This window comes from Accipiter gentilis, chromosome 2 (genome assembly GCF_929443795.1).
Source record: "Accipiter gentilis chromosome 2, bAccGen1.1, whole genome shotgun sequence".
In the NCBI taxonomy this organism is placed as follows: domain Eukaryota; kingdom Metazoa; phylum Chordata; class Aves; order Accipitriformes; family Accipitridae; genus Astur; species Astur gentilis.
Window position 1 is genome coordinate 46252517 of NC_064881.1, and position 21805 is coordinate 46274321.

At 40.4% G+C, this 21805-nt stretch overlaps 1 protein-coding gene across 1 annotated transcript in view; it reads left to right on the plus strand.

The window, feature by feature from the left end:
* Nucleotides 1–21805, plus strand: part of TG (thyroglobulin) — a 158922-nt gene that overhangs the window by 24824 nt on the left and 112293 nt on the right. Inside the window, exons 17-23 of the mRNA XM_049821688.1 lie at nucleotides 2544–2753; nucleotides 4996–5150; nucleotides 5640–5796; nucleotides 10633–10857; nucleotides 15516–15665; nucleotides 17208–17378; nucleotides 20909–21031. Of these exons, the coding sequence (XP_049677645.1) occupies nucleotides 2544–2753; nucleotides 4996–5150; nucleotides 5640–5796; nucleotides 10633–10857; nucleotides 15516–15665; nucleotides 17208–17378; nucleotides 20909–21031 (1191 nt within the window). The remainder of the gene's footprint in view (nucleotides 1–2543; nucleotides 2754–4995; nucleotides 5151–5639; nucleotides 5797–10632; nucleotides 10858–15515; nucleotides 15666–17207; nucleotides 17379–20908; nucleotides 21032–21805) is intronic.

Genomic DNA, 21805 nt, shown 5'->3' on the forward strand with positions numbered 1-21805 from the left:
TCCAAGAGAATTTAGGAATATGTTCTAAGGAGGGTGTAGGTGTACCCTGAAATATGCCTTTAAGGTGATTTTACATTTTGCTTGCACTTCTGATGTTTCTTTTCTGATGCTGTACTTTTTCTAGCAGAAATAGTGACTGAATGATTAATGACCTTTCTTTTTTCAAAGACTGAGCTGAGAGAGAGAACTGCTTTGAAAATATAGTGGAAACCTGGCTTTACTGAAAGCTATTTGTTATTTTCTGCATAGAAATACCATTGAAATAATCTTTAATGATTTTCCTGGATTTTGAAATAGCAGTGGAACTTTTTCATGCTAAATGACTTAGTTATTGTGTAAGAATAAAGAAGCAAAAGAGATTTTTTTTTTTTTCCCTCAGTCTATCAGCCTTATTCCTCTACTCCTGGGAAGTACTGATAATTATTCAGGAAAAAGGGAAAGGAGTGCTATCTCTCTATCTTGGAGATCTTGTCTATCAGCAAAAGAAGCTGTTGTGGTGGGAAAATATGATACACTTCTCCTCCAACATCAGAACAGACAGCTGTAAACAGCAAGTAATAACTTCACAGTGCCCAGTGCATGCAGTGAGTTTTTCATTAGCTTAATCATTTCCATCAGAGGTAGAATCCAACTTTTTCTAGTTGACATGCACCGGAGAGATGATGCCAAGTATCCTAGGAGTCCTCACACGCCTCTCCCATCCTCATGCCCCCTTTCCACAGCTCCGAGTAGAGATAGAGAAGAGAAAGCCTTCCAGAGAAGGTCCTGGAGACAGTAATTTCCTTATGGAAATGTTTAGAAACACTTATGAAAGAAGTGTCAATATTCAGCTGGATTCTGATTCACTCCTACAGGACCAAAAAATTGGGGCAGAAATATAAGAATGATAAAATGGTGCAGGCTTGATAACGATAGTAAATGGGATGATATCTGTAGAAGGATAACTGAGCAAATTACTGATTGTGAACTGAAACCTGTGAACCACACCAGGAAACCATCCATCACTTATGTTTTAGTGACTGGTTATCTCCCTGGTTCACACACCAACTCTCACTGGTACAGACAGTAAAGGAGTGTAGCAGCATACAGCTGAGACTGGATTTGACTTGCTGGATATAGAATTGTGTCAGAGCGATAAAGAGACCACAGGCTGAATTTTATGTACTTTGTATAAAGAGATATTAATGTAATTTACACACAATGGTGGATGCAGTTTACGTTGGTCAGGATAAGTATTAATATCTCTTCTACAGTGATATCTTTTGTCCTAAAATCTTGGGAGGTTTATTAAAAGTTAGTTAAGCAAGGATGCCAGGTTTCCACCTTTACTGAAAAAGAGACTGGATACAGAGTCAATGAGTGAAGAGAAGGAATGTAGTGGCCCCATTTTACAGAGTTATTGCAGAAAAGATGCTATAAAGGAAACTTGGAGAAAAAAAAAATGCATTTGGCACTTCAGAGAGACAGATAGGAAAGCCTTTTATTTTGGCATTGAAATGCTCAGGGTTGGAAAACAAAGATGTACTGTGCACACTGGATCCCAGATTCATCCTGCAATGTTTTAAGCTTTAACTGAAGTGACTGCTAAGTTAAGGAATTAATCTTCATACCTCTATCAAAAGGGGAGATAGAGGCTGCTCAGACCTGAACCATCAGCAATGTGTGCCTTCCTCCAGTGACTAGGGAGTTTGGGACTGATCTGAGCATTGCTATTTGGAAAATGATCTATATATATGTATATACACTAAGCAAGTGAATTGTACAATATGAGAACATCTTTTTCTTTATTTCTACTTGAAAAAGTTGTTTTTTTTTCCTATGTTTTGTAGCTCTAGAACTCAGAATTGTTTAATTATTACTAGATATATTCAGTAATTAGGTTGGGATTTGGCTAACACCGAGTGAAGCGTTTGGTTTGCACTGATTAGTAGAAATTAATTATCATTGTAGTTAGCCTCCTATAATAGTTTGTTACAGTGGGCTAGCAGGGTTGAAATGACTGTGTTGATGCAGTGTGAGTTGACAGGGTAGACTTTGTGCTCCAACTCCAAAGCTGTGTGCTGCTGTTAAGGACCTGCTGGGTCACCAGAAACATCCTGGTGCTGTTGAAGACACCGTCGTCATGAGCTCCTGATCTTAAAGTTTTCAAATTCTACTCTAAAGGGAATGGAGACTTTTTTCTTTGGCTCTGCCTATTTCCACTGGATATCTTTTGTAAAGGTTTGTTCTGGTGATGGTTAGAAACCTCCTTCTCATCTCTTGCTTAAATTTATTCAGGGCTGTTTTAAACTTATCTGTTCTTAGAAACCACGCATGTAACTTTCTGGACCCAATGCATTACCCATCGAAGTCAACATGTGTCTTTTCATCAGCTTTAGTAAACTGAACCACGCTGACATCAAACCAGAACCAAGTTGAGATGAGTGGGAAATGCACAGCGTGCTGTCTAGGTTTTCTCTGTTGAGACAAGGGTTTTGCGGACTTTTTACTGGAAGTGCTTCATAGTACGCCACTAACATATCCCCTTTCTCATGTGCCTAAAGGTCCGCAGTGTGCTCTGCCGTTCGGTGCCTCATCCGTTCTCAACGGAGCCGTATTTTGTGAAAACACTTCTGGGCAAGCTTCAAGCATTCAGCAGTGCTGGCTGGTGTGTCGCCAGGGCTTCCGCAGCGCCTCTTCCAGCACGGCGTTTCAGTGCGACGTGCAACAGCGGCGATGGGTCTCGGCTGTCCCGCTCTACCAGGCCTGCCAGAGTATGTCTGAACTGCTGCGGGTTGGGAAGGGTGCAGAGCCGTGTAAATAGATGTGCAAAAAACTGCTTTCATCACGAAGCTACTGTGTGAATGACACTAATAGGACACAACAGTTATATGGGAGTTGCTAAAATAAGGTGCAATAGATTCGTCCCGTCTTCTGCCGTCTTCATCTCTGTCTCTTGGCTGGCTCCTATGCCAGAAACAGTCCCACTTTTCTGTAATGATATAGCTATAAATAGTTATTCAATCTATATGCAGATTTTTCTTTGTTAGTTAAAAGATGCTGGCACCACGAAGTGATTCTGATGGAACTACTTAGTCCTGGAAGAACAGATGAGCACCAGATGTTTGAATTTGGCAGAACTTGGCTGTTTATTTGCATAATCAAGTCACTGTTACTTCTGCATCTTTTTGCAGCAGTCTGTTCTTTAGGGTTATTGTTGTCTTTGTTGGCTGATTAGTGGTGTTTTTCAAACCATTTTTATTTCAAGAAAAAAATGGCACTTTAACTCTTAGAAGAATCAGTTGTCTATTCAGAGCTCATGTAATTGGATATTAATGTTGGCCTTTTCAATTATTTCAAACAGAGATACACTCTGATCAAAATGGCAATTTGCAGCAGTGCTGAACTTTGAGAAATGCGGATCTTGATGCCAAGTTTGCAGCTACTCTTCATCTCCAGAATGGGTTAAGCCCATTCTGGAAACCCCTGTGTTGACGCATTTCCAGTTGTAACCCAGGTCTTCTATTCCAAATGTAAATGTTTTTAAACTTTAAATTTCAGACTGAGGCTTTTGTCTGTCTGTAATCATGTTTGCTAGGTTATTCTAGCATGTTATCAAGTAACTTTCGTGTTTGCCTCATGGCAGTTGAATAACTGTAAGGACAGAGGGGGGTGTGTGTGAATCTGATACAAGCTGCTGTTCAATGTAAGCTAAGGACCTCCCCCAGTAATTTGTGTTTGAAGTAGAGCATGGTTTAAGGAGCGAGAAAAAATTTCCAACACATCAGAAGGTGATTGAATAAACTTCACAATAGTGGAGAATTCACCACGAGGCTTAGTAATTTGTTCCAATGGATAATTACCCACGCTCTTCAAAATCTTATTGCCTGTTCTTTATGTGAACACTTAGAGATTGTGCTTAAGGCAGCTCTTAAGTACTCTCTGATAAACTAAACAGAGAGAGGTCTTTGTGCCTTGCAGGAAGAAACAGGCTTTTGCATCCTCGGGTCCCTCCCGTCATTTTCCTTGGAAGCTCTCCAGGCTTTCCCATGCTCATTTTGGGGTGAGGGACAGGGAATCCAGCAGTGACGTTTCTGTGTGATGCAGCGAGGGTCTAGAGAGGAGGTGAATGAGGGAGAGCTCAGCCTCTTGTCCAGGCTGGTGGGATAAGAGCCAGCTCCATTTGGAGGTGGCATGACAGCATGACCGCTGTGCTGATTTTGAAATAACAAACCCTCCGTGAAGCCCAGGGATCAGCATAACTCCAGTGGAGACAAGAAATTTGCACCTTTTTTTTTTTTTTTTTCTGGCTAAAAACTGGCTAAATAGATTTTCATTTTGTGACTGATGAGCTCACTGATTTCTCATTGATTTGTGTCATTTGTGTCACTTTGGTTTGCTATCAAAAAATCGAAAGGCCCTTGTAGGTGACCACATCAACGCCATTATTGTGCAATCAAACTTATTCTCTCCTAAAATTTGATTCCTATTTAATTTGACAAGCTAGGTTTCTGAAATCCCATTTGAATTAGTATTAATTGCTTTAACCATTTAATTCCTTTTTTAACAGAAGTATTTTCATGATTGTGTCTAAGAGAAATGGAGGTTGACAGGTCAATAATTCTTGTCTTCCTGTTTATTTTCTAAGTATTGGCATAGCGTCAGCTTTCATCTACTTCTCTGGAAATTCCTATCTGCTAAGGCTTATAAAAAGTCATCATTAATGATCCAGATTGTTCCTTATCCTTCTGTGAGTTAATGCTTCCGTGTAAAATATCTCTTTGTTATTATATGACTGTATCACCTGGCTTTTTCCCTAATGCACAACATATATATTTCTCAAGCATGTCTCTTGCTGCTTATTATTTACTACCAACAACTCTTTTGCTTTCAGCTAGAAATGGGGAGAAATGCAAGATCAAAATGCCAAATCAATGTTGCCTTTTCTCAAAGTAACTTTGAAAGTCAGTTTGTACATTAGCAAGGCTACTAAATGCCCTTTCCTATAATTTTTAGAGCTTCAATTGTTTCAGACAGTCCAAGCTCAAACGCACTTTCAACTACTACTGCCTCCTGAGAAGACTTGTAGTTCTGACTACTCTGGATTACTCCAGGCATTCCAGATATTTATTTTAGATGAGTTGAAGGCTCGTGGTTTATGTCACCTCCAGGTAATTTCAATTCTTTATTCACTGTTGTTGGTGGGGCTTTTTGTTTGCTGGTTGGTTGTGTTTTTCTGTATTTAAAAAAAAAAAAAAAAAAAAAAGTTGAGACACAAAGTAGGACTTTGCCTGTTAGAGAGATGTGGAAGAGCAGAACATGCCATGAAAACTGCCAGGACTGGCAGCACTTTTATATGGATGACTGAGAAAATCGGATGTTTAGTCTCACTAAACCCACATGGGCTTAATTGTAGCCATAGAAATTATATCACATCAGTCCAATATTTATTAAAAATATGTTTTTATGGAAGAGAACATATTGACTATTCCTACAGTGAGAAAATGACCCGCTAAAATTACTTTTCCTCCGTCTGTTTTTACAGGCCCTTTTGAAAATTTTGCTTTTTAGCATAGCACAGTTCAAATGAATAGGGATAGGCAAGAAGTGGAAGGTTCTCAGGTTGACTAACTGTGGCTTCATTTAATTTTGTACTCAAGGTAAATGCGTTTGGAAGTACTGGCTCCGTTTCTGTCTGTGATGATTCCACCGTCTACGTCGAATGCCTGGGCATGGACCGCCTGGGGGTGAACGTAACGTGGAGAACTCAGCTGGAAAACATCCCGGCAGCTTCTCTCCCTGACTTACATGATATTGGTAAGTTTTTTTTCCTCTGATATTTCTGTGAATTAAACCTCCTTTGCTTTTAATTGTTTTGCTTCTCTGTGTCTGCTCTTAGGAGACACTAACACGGTATTACAAATACTCACTGAAATTGTCTTCATAACACTGGAGTTGTGTTTTTGAGCTTTATGGTGTTGATGTATTTCTCTTTTCAGGCTGTGACTGCACAGTGGAAAGGAGTTATAATTGAATGTTTCTTTCAGATAGAATTGCCTCTCCCAGCTTCCTTAACTGAGATTGAAAATTACTTTATCGGGCATGAGCTGAACTGTCCCAGATGTTAATTTCCATTGGGTGGGTCCTCAGTGGTGGAAAATATTGTGTTCTTTTTTGGGTTGGACTCAGAGAAACACAATTCACACATTGCCAAAAATATAACTAATTTCTTTCAAGTTGTTGTTTGGTGCTTTATTTTCCCCCCTTTAGAATCATAGAATGTTTTGGGTTGGAAGGGACCTTAAAGATCATCTAGTTCCAACCCCCCTGCCATGGGCAGGGACACCTTCCACCAGACCAGGTTGCTCAAAGCCCCATCCAACCTGGCCTTGAACACTGCCAGGGATGGGGCATCCACAGCCTCTCTGGGAAACCTGTTCCAGTGCCTCACCACCCTCACAGGGAAGAGCTTCTTTCTTACATCTAGTCTAAACCTACCCTCTTTCAGTTTAAAGCCATTACCCCTCGTCCTATCACTACATGCCCTTGTAAAAAGTCCCTCTCCGGCTTTCTTGTAGGCCCCTTTTAGGTACTGGGAGGATGCTATAAGGTGTCCCCGGAGCCTTCTCTTCTCTAGGCTGAACAATCCCAACTCTCTCAGCCAGTCTTCATAGGAGAGGTGCTCCAGCCCTCTGATCATCTTTGTGGCCCTCCTCTGGACTCTCTCCAACAGGTCCATGTCTTTCTTGTGCTGGTAGCCCCAGAGCTGAACACAGTCCTCCAGGTGGGGTCTCATGAGAGCAGAGCAGAGGGGGAGAATCACCTCCCTCAACCTCCTGGTCACACTTCTCTTGATGCAGCCCAGGATATGGTTGGCTTTCTGGGCTGAAAATGCACATTGCTGGGTCGTGTTCAGTTTTTCATCCACTAATACCCCCAAGTCCTTCTCCGCAGGGCTGCTCTCAATCCACTCATCTCCCAGCCCTTATTTGTGCCTTCTTTCTTTTCCCCCTTTTTCTATTTATTACATTACCTTTGACACTAAAGAATGACCCTTACCTAAGATGTCCTAGAGCAATTATGCAGAGATCACTGACTGGCAGATTTTTTCTGTAGTTTCCAAGTGAGGTAGGGATGGTGTAAAGAACTTCTTTCAAAGCAGTCAGTGTTTCCCTTTAAAATAAAAGACATATCCCAAGTTCAAATGCCCCCCGTGCCACCTTTTCTCCAGTTTCCTTGCTTTGCAGTAGTGTACCCAGGACTAAATATAAATAACTCTGCCTGCACGTGTCCTTTCCTCTATCTTTGAGACTTGGAGACATATGGCCTACAGCAGTTTTTGCCTGATCACAATCGAATTCAAAAGCCTTCAGGTCACAGAGAGCAGCTGCAGTGGTCGTGTGGTTCCTGGCTTTACAGTCTGTTTATGTTTACATCCATTCCGTTTCTCCAGACTATAAGGTAAACATGAATATTCAAGCAGTTTTCAGAAGATGGATCAAAGAATAAGTGTGTTTGCTTTTACATTAAACTCTACTTTTGAGAGTGTTCTACTTCAAGGACATTAAGTTTTTTACCTTCTCCACATTATAATTTCCCTGTAGTACTAAACTGCTTTTCAGGGAATGACTGTATGGTTTCATAAGAGGCAGAGCAGAACCTGCTCTCTGTATACTCTTGGCACCATCAACTTCCATCACCTTCTAAGGCATCTTTGGGTCTTTCTGTTTGAGGTGCTTTCTGGTGTATTTACATAGGGTGAGCAAATTGGCTCTCTGATTTAAAAATCTACATTACTAAACCAGCTTTGTTCTTCTCCTAGCTTCTTTCTGGGTAAATGAGAGGTTTTGCTTTTTTTTTTTTTTCCTCCTGTGAAGTAGCAGAGAAAAAAATTACTAAAGAGAAGCACAGCATGCATATGGTCCCAATGGAGAGTTTCAAATCTAAATCACTTGTGAATGCTTCGTTACTTTTTTTCTTTGCAGATTTTTTCATGTACTAAATTTCAAGGCTGTGCAAAACCCTTCCTGAAGGATCTTATACCATTTGGCTTTGTAGCTTAGACCTCAGCTCTAAAATATTGAGGATCACTTGCAGCAACTTTTCTGTTCAACAGGCAAAAATATTGTGGATTATAAAAATGAGCTTTTGGTGGGTGAACATAGAGTAAACAGTCCCAATCAGTGAGACTGGAGGAAATCAATCCCTGCCCTATACAGTCGATATTTTAAGCTGTGTCTTTGTGCTCTGTATTTTCCTTAAAGAAAATTTTAAAAAAGAACAAATTTACTTTTTTTTTTTTCTTTGTCTTTTCTCTCACTTTCTCATTTGGCCAATATAAACTCTAGGTAACCTTTCCTGTTGAAATTAGTGCTTCATTCAACAGAAGCAAACCTTAAATCGGATTTTTTTCCCCACTGCACAACACAAGATGCAACCATTTGCAGGATATTTCTGTATGTGAAAAGATGTATTGTCCCCCTGAGAAGTCTAAGTCCTAAAGATACACCAGGCCCAGGACAAATGCTTAGTAAGAACTTCCAGTAAATCTGACAACGTATGAGACGTGGTAGCTTGAATTGCCAAAATTGTTTGGCAAAACAGGAGGAAAACCAGGGAAGCGCTGTTTTATCTGCCATACTTCTGAGCATGCTGAAGGTCCCAGGAAGCTCATCTTGGACCAGAAGCTAGGTCTTACCTCCGCAGGGAAGTGTGTTCCCAAGCTGGCCAGCTGTGCTGGAAGGGCTGAACCAAGGCAGCTCGTGGAAGACGTTAGCAGCAAGTCTGTGGCTGGCATGTCCATCAGGCACTGACTTGTTCTCTACTGAGACATTCCAGGATAGGCATGGATACATAGTTTGGTCATAGGAGAGTCACAATTAGTGATAGTGTTACGAACTTTTCAACACAGGGAAACATTTTAGACTAAAGGACATTCAGCAGACTTAAGTGGGTTCTTACTGGTTTGCTTATTTGCTGCTTTTCTACATGTGAATTCCCTTTGGCTGTCATTTCAAGGTGATTTTTGATTCTGCCTCAGCTAGTCACTAGACAATTAGGAAGGATATTTGTTTGAATAAAAGGCTAATCTGCTTCTTCCTGCTTTCAGTTATGAGACAATTTCTGGCAAAACATTTGCAAAGTATTGTTGGTTATGTGGTGATCTCCAATTACTTCTCTGCAAACTAAGTATCATTTTGGCCTGGGGCTGAACAAAACCAAGTGGTATTTTGTTGATTATAGTATGTGTCAGTGCAGCAGAAGGATAGGTTGCTCAAAGCTGAAGGAAAGAGAGCACTGAGAATACAAGGACACGGCTGCCAGCTGTAATAAGAGGTCTGTTCACTTTGGCCCGTAAGTGTAAAAACCTCATGTCCCTCTTCTGCAAGGGGGGAAACAATGTCTACATGACAGCAATTGGCTACGGACCAACCTTCAGGAAGAGAGGACACCTACACCTTCAGTATTAAAGGTCTAGGATGATTTTTCAGAAAAAGCGTTGTACGTCTGTGGTCCATTCAGCACGGGCAGGAGGGCAGTGCTGTGTCACTGGAGCCTCGTACCGGGCTGTGAAATTATCTCCTCGCACAACTGAAAAGCCACCCGTGGGCTACAGTGCAAAGTCAGGAGACTCGTCATATGAGAAGGCAGCGATACCCTCAGCTATGTGCCTTGGACACATCAGTCACAAAATAATAATCTTTGTACAGCATGTGAGCTGTAACATTGCTCATGTTCTCTTTATGTGTGTATCATCCTCCCTGTGAAAATTCAACATCCAAGGTCATAAGTGTAGTCCCAAAACTCAAAGTACGTAGGGTGCAGAACTTCCCCATCTGCTGGGTTACTGGGCTGCCCATTACCTGTAGCTACAGGAGGCCCTTGTCTTGCAAATTTGGACCAGTAAACCACATCAACATTTCATTCAATGTCATAAACCCTGCAGGGACAAACAGAACATGATAGCACACAAAATCCCCTGGGAACACTGTCCTTGTAGTACTTTCTGGTCCAGCCAAACTGGGTAATTTGCTCTTGCTCTAGCACTGAAAATTGACCTTGCACAAGTCATCAAAAGGGAAGCTGTCTGGGCAACTAAGAATATAGAGAGTAGGAAAAGTACTCACTGTTTTCCAGCTTTAAACACCGGCTTCAGCAAATGTGAAGAGCATGCCTGTTGCATACGTGGATATGTTGAATATCAGTAGTGTGATGGAAGGTGATTATTATATTGTTACAAGTTCTGGCCTTCAAAAACAAACCAACAAAATGCTGAAAAAGAAGCAAATGCTACCCATTGAAAAAAAAACAGGAATACAATAAATCTGAATGTCAGATAATCCTGGTTTTCATCTGCTGAATTTTTGTAACTCAGAAATAAAATTTTGTTCTCCGATGCTTTATTTTTTTAATATGCTGGGTTTTGTTGGGGTTGTTTTTGCTGTTTCCTTAGCACCTTCTACGTATATTGAGATTAGGCCTTTAATCTGATAGACGCTGTACAGATTAATTCTTGTCTGCTGTTTGCTAATTTGCTTGTATTTCTGTATCTGCCTATGTTTTTAACTTAAAGTTAATCAGTTTCTGTGCGGTTATCTATTCCCATATTGGAAATCTCTTTCATGCTATTTTGCTGTATTTTTCCCCCTTTAGAGAATGCAATTGTGGGAGAAAATCTCATTGGAGCATTTATAAAAGAGATTAAAGATGGTGCTTTTCTGCTGCATTTGGACTCCAAGCTATTCCTAGCAGACTCTTTCATTGATTTTCCCCGGGATGAAGAGTTTGATCTGTCTCCGAGTGTGCAACTAGGATGTAGAAGCGGGTTTCGAAGAACTTCATCTTCTGGGAAAGCAGTTCCAAATTCACAAGGATGTGGTATGTCTCAGTTTAGCTTTCCCTTCTCTGATGTTGTTAGGAATCAGTATAAAGCTACAGTTAGAAAATCATCAGTGAACTTGTGTTCATGGTTAATATGTGAAAGGCATGAAGCGCCAACATGAATGATAAATCTGAGGAGAGATGGGAATTAGTCCTTTGCTTACTGTTCAGTCCTTGCATTGAGCCAATGATTTAATGATTTGGAAATAGGCATCCTGGCACTGACGTTGTCTAGAAGGTTTTGCAAACATTTTGGGGGATTTTTTAGATCTGTCTGGTGTTAGGTGGTCTTTCTATAATGTACGTGATCATTAATAAGAAGATTTCACAAAGATAATGTAGCCAGTGCTTCAGGTGATAACGCATTACCCAGAATAGAAACCTAGATGCAGAAATGGCAAAAATCCTGAGATTGTGATTTTTCTGGGCCACGTCCAGCCGGCTCAGATGGAAGCTTTCTCGGTTGTCAGCCAGCACCCAGACCTGACTGCACTTCTGCCCTCTTTTCATCTTCTTTCCTTCTGTTTAGTCTGCTTCCCTGGAACAGGCTGCCTTTCTGCCAACATCCTGCCTAGGGCTGCCAAACCCACCTTTTTGACGGATCCCCGTGGCTGTGCCTAGTGGTCCTGTGTACCAGGTCGTGCTGCCAAAGAGCCTTAACAGCCCCGCTCTTGTTTCTATCGACATCGACCCTCCCACAGTGCAACCCTGATCGTTCTCGTTGGCCCAGTTAGCCTCAGTGAGTCTGCGTGTTACTTGGGTCAGTTTAGGATGTCTTCACTAAGTCTAGCTTTTTTTTGGGGGAAGAGAGTGGGAATGTACCACTTCTAGGTATAAGATCAACAATAGCAAGTATTGGATACGTTTTCCAATATGGGGAATATTTTCAGATGGGAAAACTTCAACAGTATGCAGCTTAAGTTGGAGACCCTAGGAGCAAATCAAAATACAGGAACAACTTAGCTCCCTGCTTGGTTGGTATGGTGGTTCTCTTTAAGGTAGGAGAGCTTCCTAATGCCTGGGCAAGGGCTTCAAAGTAATCGAGTGATGAATCAGTTCTGATCTGCTGCAGTTTCCAGCTTGGACCTTTAAGGGTAAATTGACTGCAGTTACAGTTCATCTCCATAATCTGAAACACTTCAGATTTTGGTTATTTAAATACAGAAAAAAAGATTAATTCTTACTGAGAATCCGGAGTCTGTAGCAACTTGCAGTTACTTAACAAGATGTACTGTTGTACTGATTAAAGGTATCATTATTTATAAAGTAGAGTCCTTCACTTAGAGCAGAAGAACTTACAAAGAATTGGATCCTTCTGCCAAATATTTCCTGCCAGGGATAAAGGCCTCTAGGAAGCAGTGAATTAATGTACCTTGTGAGTTAGTTTGTACATATTTGAACCAGCTAGCTGTAGAAAAAGTCACTCAGTAAAACAGACTTATTGTAGAGATGTGAAAAGGAGACAGTTTATGCTCCAGCTTTTGGCAGAGATTTCTTATTCTAAGATGTCATGGTATATGTGCTGCTGGACACTGGTTTGTGTGGGAGGACTGCGTATTTTATTCTAAACAGGGGATTTAGGAATTCTGTTTCTTGTTTCTCTAAGAGACATGCATACATATATATATATATATATTTAGTTTTATTTTGCTTTATGGATATATTCTGGTCATTTATCCTGTCTGGGTCTGTTTCTCTACTAATAATAGGGACTAGTAGGGAGAATTATCACCTGTGTGGTATCTATCGTGTGAGGGTGACAGGTTTTCTTTCTTTATTCTCTTCCCTTTCCTGTTCCACCTCATTGTTGCAATACAAATTGTCTTCTTGGATCCTGATCTTACTTATTTGTTTGTTTTTATGTCACTGTAAATGACACTTCCCCTTGTTTCAGGAAGCACGGGCAGCTCTTAGTAGTGGCAGCTTTCTGGTGTTCTCAGTAAACTTAATATTTTCATTTAGGAACATGCAGCTTGCATGAACCTGCCTCTTCATCTCGTGTATTTTCCTTACAGTCATCTGTTTCTTTCATGTTTTCCTGCCTGTAAAATGTGTAACATTAATCATGTGTTAGTTTTTCTTATGTGACATTTTTTTCTTTGTCTCAGTCTTACACTGAGTTACTTTACCTCACAGTTATTTATGAATATAATTTCTTAAGAGTCTGAGGTAATAGTGTTATTTTAGCTAAATTTTAAAGGGGCAAAGGACACTTTCATTGCTAGGTGTGAGTTGAAAAGAAGAGAGTTGGAAACTGTCCAGGAGGTGGCTTTATAAACTCAAACATTCTCCCCCCATTTATTTCAGGAGAAAACCTGAAGCCTTTTTGTGAGTTATCTTTGGTTTATTATACATTTTTATGCTGGTTCCTTTTATTATTTAGAATGCTTGGCAATTCTATCAGAGTTGCTTCGAGCAGAGCGTAACCCAAATCAAATAAAGTCCTAGATTTATAGCTGAGCTGGCAGTTCAAGACTTCATTTCTAGTAATCTAGATCAAGAATCTGATAACCCAAAGTTTTCCAGTGTCCCTGGAGGGAGGAAAGAGCAGTGCAAGCATTGGGTAATGATCCGTTCTGACAGTTTGTAAGCATGCTTAGCGTAGTGAGAGCTGGTCTTAAGAAAAAGGAGGCTACTGTGAGGAGTGGTATCTGCACAGTCGCTCCAGTGAGTTGTTCTTTAGCCTGGAATTTACTATCCAGCATGTTGTTCCCTTGGTACACAGAAGCTTGAGCCTAGTTAGAAGTGAGACCAGGTTCCAGATTTCATGTGCCAGAGCAAGGGATTAAATTTGGGCTTTTTTTTTTTTTTTTTTTTTCTTCCTATTTCAGGGATACAAAGTCTGGACCCAGTGCTAACTCTTAGCTCTGAGATTTTGACACAAAGCTGTTGTCTAGTTTCTTATATTCTTAAAATGTGTGAATGTTAAAGCTTGGAAGAAGTACAATGTGATAGTTTGTCTGACTTCTAGAATCAAACCTAACCTCTATGTGATTGTGTTGAATGAAACCTATAGCTGAAATGATTTGTGCCTCCAAGAGTTATAGAGTCTAGAAAACACGCTTCTCTGCACCAACGTTTTTTGCTGTTCTTTGTGCCCTTTTGTTAATCTAATGTGTGAGACAAAAGGGAATTTTACTTGCTTAAAATGTGATAGGAGACACAGATGTTACTTTTACATCATGACTACAACTACAAAAACAGGAGAATGCTTTGAAGAGCTTAATTTGTTCCTTTTTAAACTTTAATTGCTTAATTAGTCTCCCTCATGTTTGCATTTTGTCTTCAATTTAGGCATGGATTACTCATTTCATTTTAATTTCAACTGTTGTTCATTTGCAATGAGTATGATCCTTTTTGCATGTGTTGGAAAATGTCTTTAAAATGTACCAGACACTCTTGTGTATTAAATAATGTGCTTGAGAAAGGAGAATTCTGTCTGATGGAGAATTTTTTGGCTCCGTAATTGATTTTAGATATGTGTTATACCTAGAGTAATTACTTTGATATGTACTTGGGAGGAAAATTTCAGTCTCACAGTTGTCTCATGCTAGACCTTCCCATTGGACCAGTTAGAGCAGATGAAGGAAGATATGATCATTTTTATACTAGTTGTCTTTTTATTCTATTAAAATTTAGGTGCTTCTATAAGTTAAATTAATTTACATTCCGGTGTGTTGGCCAGAACAGTAATTCATCATATGGGTTGTACTGGGGATGGCCAATTTTCCATTACTCTTTCTCTCTCATACAACCTTAAACTGCTGTCAAGACATAGGGAAAGAACAGAAATGACATTTTGCACCTTGTCAAAGTCCCAAAATATACATTTGATAGTGTTTTGAGGGAAATCTACATCTGGAAAGCAGCTGTGAAATAACAAGTGAAAGTATTGTCCTGCAAATGTGTCTGTGACTCTTCTGCTTTAATGTTCATTCGAATGATCTGGAGGGAAAGACAGTACTTCATGACTTCGCAGAAGACAAAGAGTTTTATTTCTAATATGCAACAGGTCAGCTGGAAATACTACTCCTGATTGTTCTGAAAATGATATATGTACAGACTAAAAATATCTTTTAGTTTTGTGTTTGGGTTGTCATGTGCACAACTAGTGACTTTTAATCCAGCCATTGCTGTTTAGTTTGGAAGTGCTTACCAAAAACTTCATTACCAGGAATTCTGAATGAAAGTGTTACCATATGGTGGTTCTATATGATGGTTTTGGATTTCCTACTCCTAGGAGCTTTCCTGTTTCCGTCTGTAGTGTGAGAAATTACTCTCTATCTTGTGTTCCTTTGTTTTCTTTCACAACGTATCCACAAAGTGCATTATCTTAATAGAAATGGATTTGACAAATGGAAGTTAGGCCTGCACTTGGCATTTCCAAACAGCTTGATGTGCACTAATTCAAGAACATTTTTAGGGTGATCTGAGAAAAAAAAGACCATAGTCTGTATTCCAGTCATTGGTGAGTTTAATGAACATTTAAGGAGCGTTTACCTTTGTTATAGCACTTAGAAATAACTATATGAAAAGCTTGAAGCCTATGGCAAGTCTACCAGCATAATATGTATATACATACCCACAGATACGTGTGCAAATGCCTGAACTGGTTGGATTCCAAAAGAGTAATAAGGTGATTGTTCTCTTTACAGTTATTTGTCCTCCAGGCAGTTATTTCCAGAACGATGAATGCATTCCCTGCCCTCTTGGCTACTATCAGCATCAGACAGGACGTTCCTCCTGCATCAAGTGTCCTGTGGGCAAAACTACCAACTCCTATGGGGCCATCAGCGCTAATCACTGTAAGTTGAACTCATTTTCTCCCTTATCCTTTGTGTTCTGGCTTCAAATAACTACTGGAATATTTTTCTTCCATCTGTAAGTTTGAAAAAAAATTTTAAAAAAATACTTCCTCTGGGGTTTTTTGGATGGATATGATCTGTTCTGCATACATTCAAAGACATTTTACAAGGACAGAACAAACTGTCTGGTGTTCTGACCAAAAATGCATGAGAAACGAGTGGTCAGTCTCATCCAGGATGTTGTGGTTCCTTAAGACGTGTTCATTGTCCTCAGGAATGATATCTGGATGTTCAGTATCAGTGAGAAACATCTTATGTAGTTCATTTATTGTCACTTTCATGAACACTAAAGTAATCTTGTCTTTGTGCAGCTCTTTCCCCTGCAAATACAAACACTTCTCACAAAGCAGCTATCGATATGTTCACTAAAGGTGGTGTATTCAGTTTAAATGACCTATTTTGGAATGCAGTTCTGTAAAGAAAGTTACTTATTAAGTCCCAATTCAGTTGTGTCAGCAGAATTAGCTCATGCATAAAAATCAATGTGAGTAGTAAGAATGGGTTTCTTGGGAGTATCGGTGAGTACAGAGTCTGCTTTGTTCTGTTTCAAACTATTTATTCTCTTAGGTGTGATAAAAGAACAGGTTTATTGTAATGCACCCTGACATCAATTAGTTTTTGCCTAAAGTTGTCATTCTTCATTTCCATGTGTTCCCTGTTTGGTATTGGACTCCTGTGCTTAAAAGTTTGCTCTTTAGGCTTTCTTTACTGCAAGTGCCTGCAGCTACCTGTGTGCTGAGTCTCAGTGCTAGCCCTTTGCAAAAGGCCATGTTGTACACATTTAGCTTAGATTCTTTCTTTCTTTCCCTACTGTCTCCTTAAAAAGTCTGAAAAGTTTGCCGATTTAATTGATGTGATAGCTCTTGTGCTGTTGTTCATAATATTTCACAGATCCATTGCAGCAGGCACTGAACAAACCTGTATGAAAATAAGAGTTCCTTCTCTGTACTTCTTTGCTTTACTGTACTTAGCATAAGTGGAGATTTGATCAATGGCAGAGAATCCTAAAAATGTTTGGAATATGAATTGCAGTAGCAACAAAGCAGGGAGACTACCATGTTTCAGAGCATGAAACACTGCAAATTATAGATCAATTTTCAGTGAAGTCGCTGCTGTATTTGGAGCGCTTTTGTCCTAGAGCCCTGAAACACTGTCCTACTGCATTGACAGCACCAGAGGCAGTGGGCACAAACTGAAACACAGGAGTTCAGTTCCAGCCGAACATCAGGAAACGCTTTTTTACTGTGAGGGTGGCTGAGCACTGGCACGGGTTGCCCAGGGAGGTTGTGGAGTCTCCATCTCTGGAGATAGTCCAAAGCCATCTGGACATCGTCCTGGGCAACCAGGTCTAGGGGGTCCTGCTTGAGCAGGGGGATTGGGCCAGACGACCTCCAGAGGTCCCTTCCAACCAGAACCATTCTGTGAAACTGAGTGACAGCATTATCAAAGTACCTTTTATCTTTTCTTGTTTGCTTGTAACAGGTATCTCATACTGTCAAAGCAATGAGCAGGGTCTGCAGTGTGATGAAGATGGCCAGTATAGACCTTCCCAGCAAGACCCTGACACTAAGAAATCCTTCTGCATCGATAGCTTTGGAGCAGCACTGGACTGGACTGAAACAGATGATCTCCTTACAGACTACCAGTGCCTAGGTAAGTGTCAGAAGAATATTTTGGATATGTTTTGACCCCACACAAGTGAAACCTCCTTATGAAAAGACTCATCACTTCACAGCTTGTGGGGATTCACTTTCCCATAGTTGTGGCCTCTGCCTTAAGCCACATTCCTCCTTAATTTTGCATTTCTTGACTGTATTGGGGAAGCTGTTTCTGTTAAGGGAAGAGAGAGAAGGAGGTTTCTTGTGCTCTTAGATGGCTGACAGCCTTTGATGTATGCTGACCTCCTGCTGTCTGCTTGGAAACCCAAAAAAGTAATGAGAGGACTAATGGGAAAGAAGCAGAATGATTAATTTCTTCATAAAATTATCACTCATCAGTGTGTTCATGTGAAATAATAGGCTGTGTTTGGCAATGACCTCACAGCTGCAGCGTAACGTCACCCTCTGGGCTCCTGCTGTATGTTTTCTGACTTGGTGAACATATCCTTGCAAGCTGGGGGAACTTCTGCTTGAACACAGTTGTGAAATGCCAGTTCTCAAGGATGAATAATTTGAAAAAAAAGTCATCCGTCAAACAGTCCCCAGACTGCCTGCAGTAAGGTCTAATTACGCTTCTCAGCCTCAAAGCTTTTGCCTTGCCCAAAAATAGTTTTCCAGAAGTTTTTATTACTCATCATATGATTGGTATCAAATTTAATGGAACATTCAGTTTAGAAACTTATGTCATGATGTGCTCTGAATTAGACAATGTCTTAGGACAAGTGTGATCAGTGGAAGAAGTGTGAAATGGGAGCCATTGGTTATGAAGAGGTCACAAAACTATCTTTGGTTAAAATAGCTATTTTTTTTCCCTGAGCATACTAAGAGACTGATCGTAGTTATCAACACAAGGTGTTAGCCTCTGTTGCTCTCAGTCACAGAGTTGTTGGAAAGTTTGTCTGGGCAGAAGACTCATAGCAGCCTAATTCTCCTGTTACCTTGAGCCTTCTGGCATGAGCATTTCTGACTCTGTCCAGGATGGAGTAGTTGTAGATATCTGTGTTTATTTTTGTGCGTCAGGCTAGAAGATTTCATTACAAAAAAATATTTATAAGTGTTGAGAATTCAGGGTTTAAAAAAACCCAAACAACAAACACCCAAGAGTCTGGTTGTGGGTTTTTTTTAATAATTTACAGGCTAATTTAATTTCATTTTTTTCTTTTAGAGATCATGCTGCATTTCCAGAAAACATTATATAAAGCGAAACTGATTATCTCTATTTTTACTTTTTGCCCTACCCCTTCTATTTCCTGTAACTGAACTCAGCATGCAACAAGACAGCAGGGTCTGAAGACTGATCTTGCTTTGACAGGATGATGACGATTGGGCAGGGTTGATAAATAACCCAGCTGTTTTGGGGGTATGGGTCTTCAGATGGAAGAAGAATTCCCTTGTATGAATGCACAGGAATAAGCTGTAACAGCCCGTGCTCATTTGTATTGTTCTCTCTCTTGTCATATTTTAAGCCACACTTAACATTCATTCATTCATTGCAACAGGGATAGGCTCTAGAGCTTTACTCCAGTAGTAAGTGAGATGGAGAACTTCTGCTATGCACTAAGCCTGTGAAAAAGCTGAGTAGTTATATTACAGTTGAGAAGAGGGCAGTGTGAACTAACTTGTTCATGAAAATAGGAGCTGGTAGAATATGTTTTGTTGTATCTTTTTTTTTTCTTTAATGACAGAGTAGCTTCATGAATGCAATTTTTTTATCTTTCTTTATATTAAAAAACAAAATTCAAGAATTAAAAAAGGCAGCTTTTCTGTTAGTTTTGCAATGCTTTCAGTTTAGTGTTTCATTACACTTCCTATTTTTTCCTCTACTTTTCTCCCATATTATTGCAGAGAAGACGGAGGGGTGGGATGAAGCCAGAATTAGGAAAAAAGTATCAGAGGAAAAGAAAAACATTTAAAAAAGTAATTTTTATTTTGAATTAGAAATGATGGCAGCAAAAAGTACAAACAACACAAAAACTCCGCTTCTTTTCAGTTTTATGAAAATATGTGAATTCTGTTTTTAACCAGGCAGCGCTGCAAGTTGCAGATGTGGAGAGATTCAGTTCAGTGCAGGATTAAGCCGATGCTTGTATTTTGGTGTCCTGTATTTCTAGGAAGGGAAAAACTTCCACCTCTGTTTACACCATGATTCAGCCCTCTCCCCAGCTGAGCTGGAGTGCAAGGATTTTTTTGTGTTAAATGTTTGGCTAGCCCTCATGCTTTTTCTGAGCAGAAATGACAGTTTTATCAAAAGCATCTGCTGACTCAGCCCTAACAACAGTGGACATTTGCTTCTGATTTAGTCCCGACTGTTCTGCTGTAAGAGTATAAATGATTGTTTTAAGAACTTATCCCTGAATTTATTTTGTGGTTTATCCAGACGTTTCAGGGAGAGAGGCCTGGGATGCTTCTCCTGGACCTCTGCGCCCAAATGCGCAGGGAAGAGAAGGGCTGAACCTCCCGTTCTCCCATGTGCAGACATCTCCCATGGGCTGAGATCAGACCAGGGCTCCTGCTTCTTAGCTCTTTTAGGTCTAGGCTGGGCATTGGCTGCAATGAGCCAGAGGTTTGCTTTCATTTGGGGCATTGAGAGGAGAAGTCTGGTCACCACAGGGGTGATGCTAAGTGACCATGTTCTTCCCTTCTCTTTAATAAGCTATGCTCGTGGAAAGATGCCGGTATATCAACATGTGGACATACGGTACCAAAACCCCTTTGTAATACAGGTAGTAGCAACCTGAGCCGGGTAGCGGTGGTACCACTGTGTGTCCCTTCACCAGATTATACTCTTCTTCAGGGCATGACCAGCGCCAAACCTTCTGGAGCTTAAACTGGATTCTCGCCCCATTTAGTGACCTTTGAGTTTTGCGTCTCTAGACCCCATGAGCTTTTCCCAGTGTGTGAACGGTGCTGCTTGTCAGACATCCTTACACTCAGGTGCAGTGGGTCCAACTCAGAGCAGATAACAGGGTTTGGTAAGTAAAATGACAGGCTGGAGTCAAAGGTTGAATGAAGGAGTAAACCAGAAGCATGTAGGACATCCTACATTGGGTAGATCCCTGAGCCTGAAGTCAGTGGAGATCAGGCTGTTGTGCTCCTGTAAACACGTGATAAGGCTCCTAGATTTCCTTTCTAACCAAGTTCTGCTGGAGCTGGCTCTTGTTTCAGTGGCTGTTTTGCAGAAAGTTGGTTTCCCCGTTGACTCAGTAGTTGGTTCAGTGCCATGAACAAGTAATGGGAGATGGCCAGTCTGCCGCTGGAAGAGAAGTCTCACTTGAATATAAACTTCCAGCCCACTCCTGGCTAACTGTTTTTTAAAAGATCTTGTGACACTTTTTTTTGCTAAACAGAAATTATATCCTCCGTCCAGCTGTCTCCCGTGTTCTGTGGAGCTATGGTACATCACTTAATGAGCAAACCTCTTTCCCTGCAGAATTCTTCAATCTTTATTTCTACCTAAAGTCTTTGTCTCTTTGCAGCATGGGAACTGATAATAGTACCTGGTTGTTTTTTTGGTGTTTTCTTTAGTGCTCAGAAAATTTGAGATAGTTCCTGCCTCCAGACTGATTTATGGGTCAGAAGAATCTCAAATTCTTCAGTCTCAGTCATTTGGGGGAGACCTGCAAAGTCCGACTTTTCAGTGCATTTCAGGTGAGGAAAACTCTCAGAAAATCTGTAGAGACAACACTAACAATCATGGAAAATAATAATCTTGTTATATGATGAGCTTATAGTTAAGTTCCTAGATGAACTATATATTTTGTGGTTCAGCACCAATTTACTGCAAGATACTTACAACTTTTGGTGACCTTGGTTCAGGGAAGACATTGGTCTTTCTTTCAGAAAGAAGTCTTCTGACTTTACATACCATTTCAGACAAGTCCTCTGACTTTAAAGCCAGTTAGTATAGTTTGCAATACAGATGAGAGCTGAGGTTCAGACCAGGAAACGTTCACCAGACTTTTCAGACGTGCAGACAGAAGGAGGATTAGGTGTTCAGGACATGTGAAAACCAAGCTTTCACCTCTTCCCAAATTACCTGATTGGCACATAAAAGAGGAATAATCATCCTTGCTTTCGTCAGAAGGATATTATAAGGAGTGCAGGATATTCCTCTGCCGAGCCTTACAGTGTATATACCATATTACATCTGGATACATCATGTTTGCTGGTTTATATTGGTTCAAAGTCATCTAAACTTTGCAAGGGGAATCACTGCACTGCTTTCAGGCTGCTTTGAATCAGTCTCACCTTCTGTCTCCAAAGGCTCAGACTGTGAAGAGGGGCAGAGGGGTTACATTCAAAATAAAGACACCCTGGCAGTAATAGCACAGGTGGCCTGTTTGTAGGGCAGACATCACAGAAGTCTGACAAAGTCAGTGGCTTTGTGTCACATGCTGTGATCTAGCTGGAGCAGTCATATCT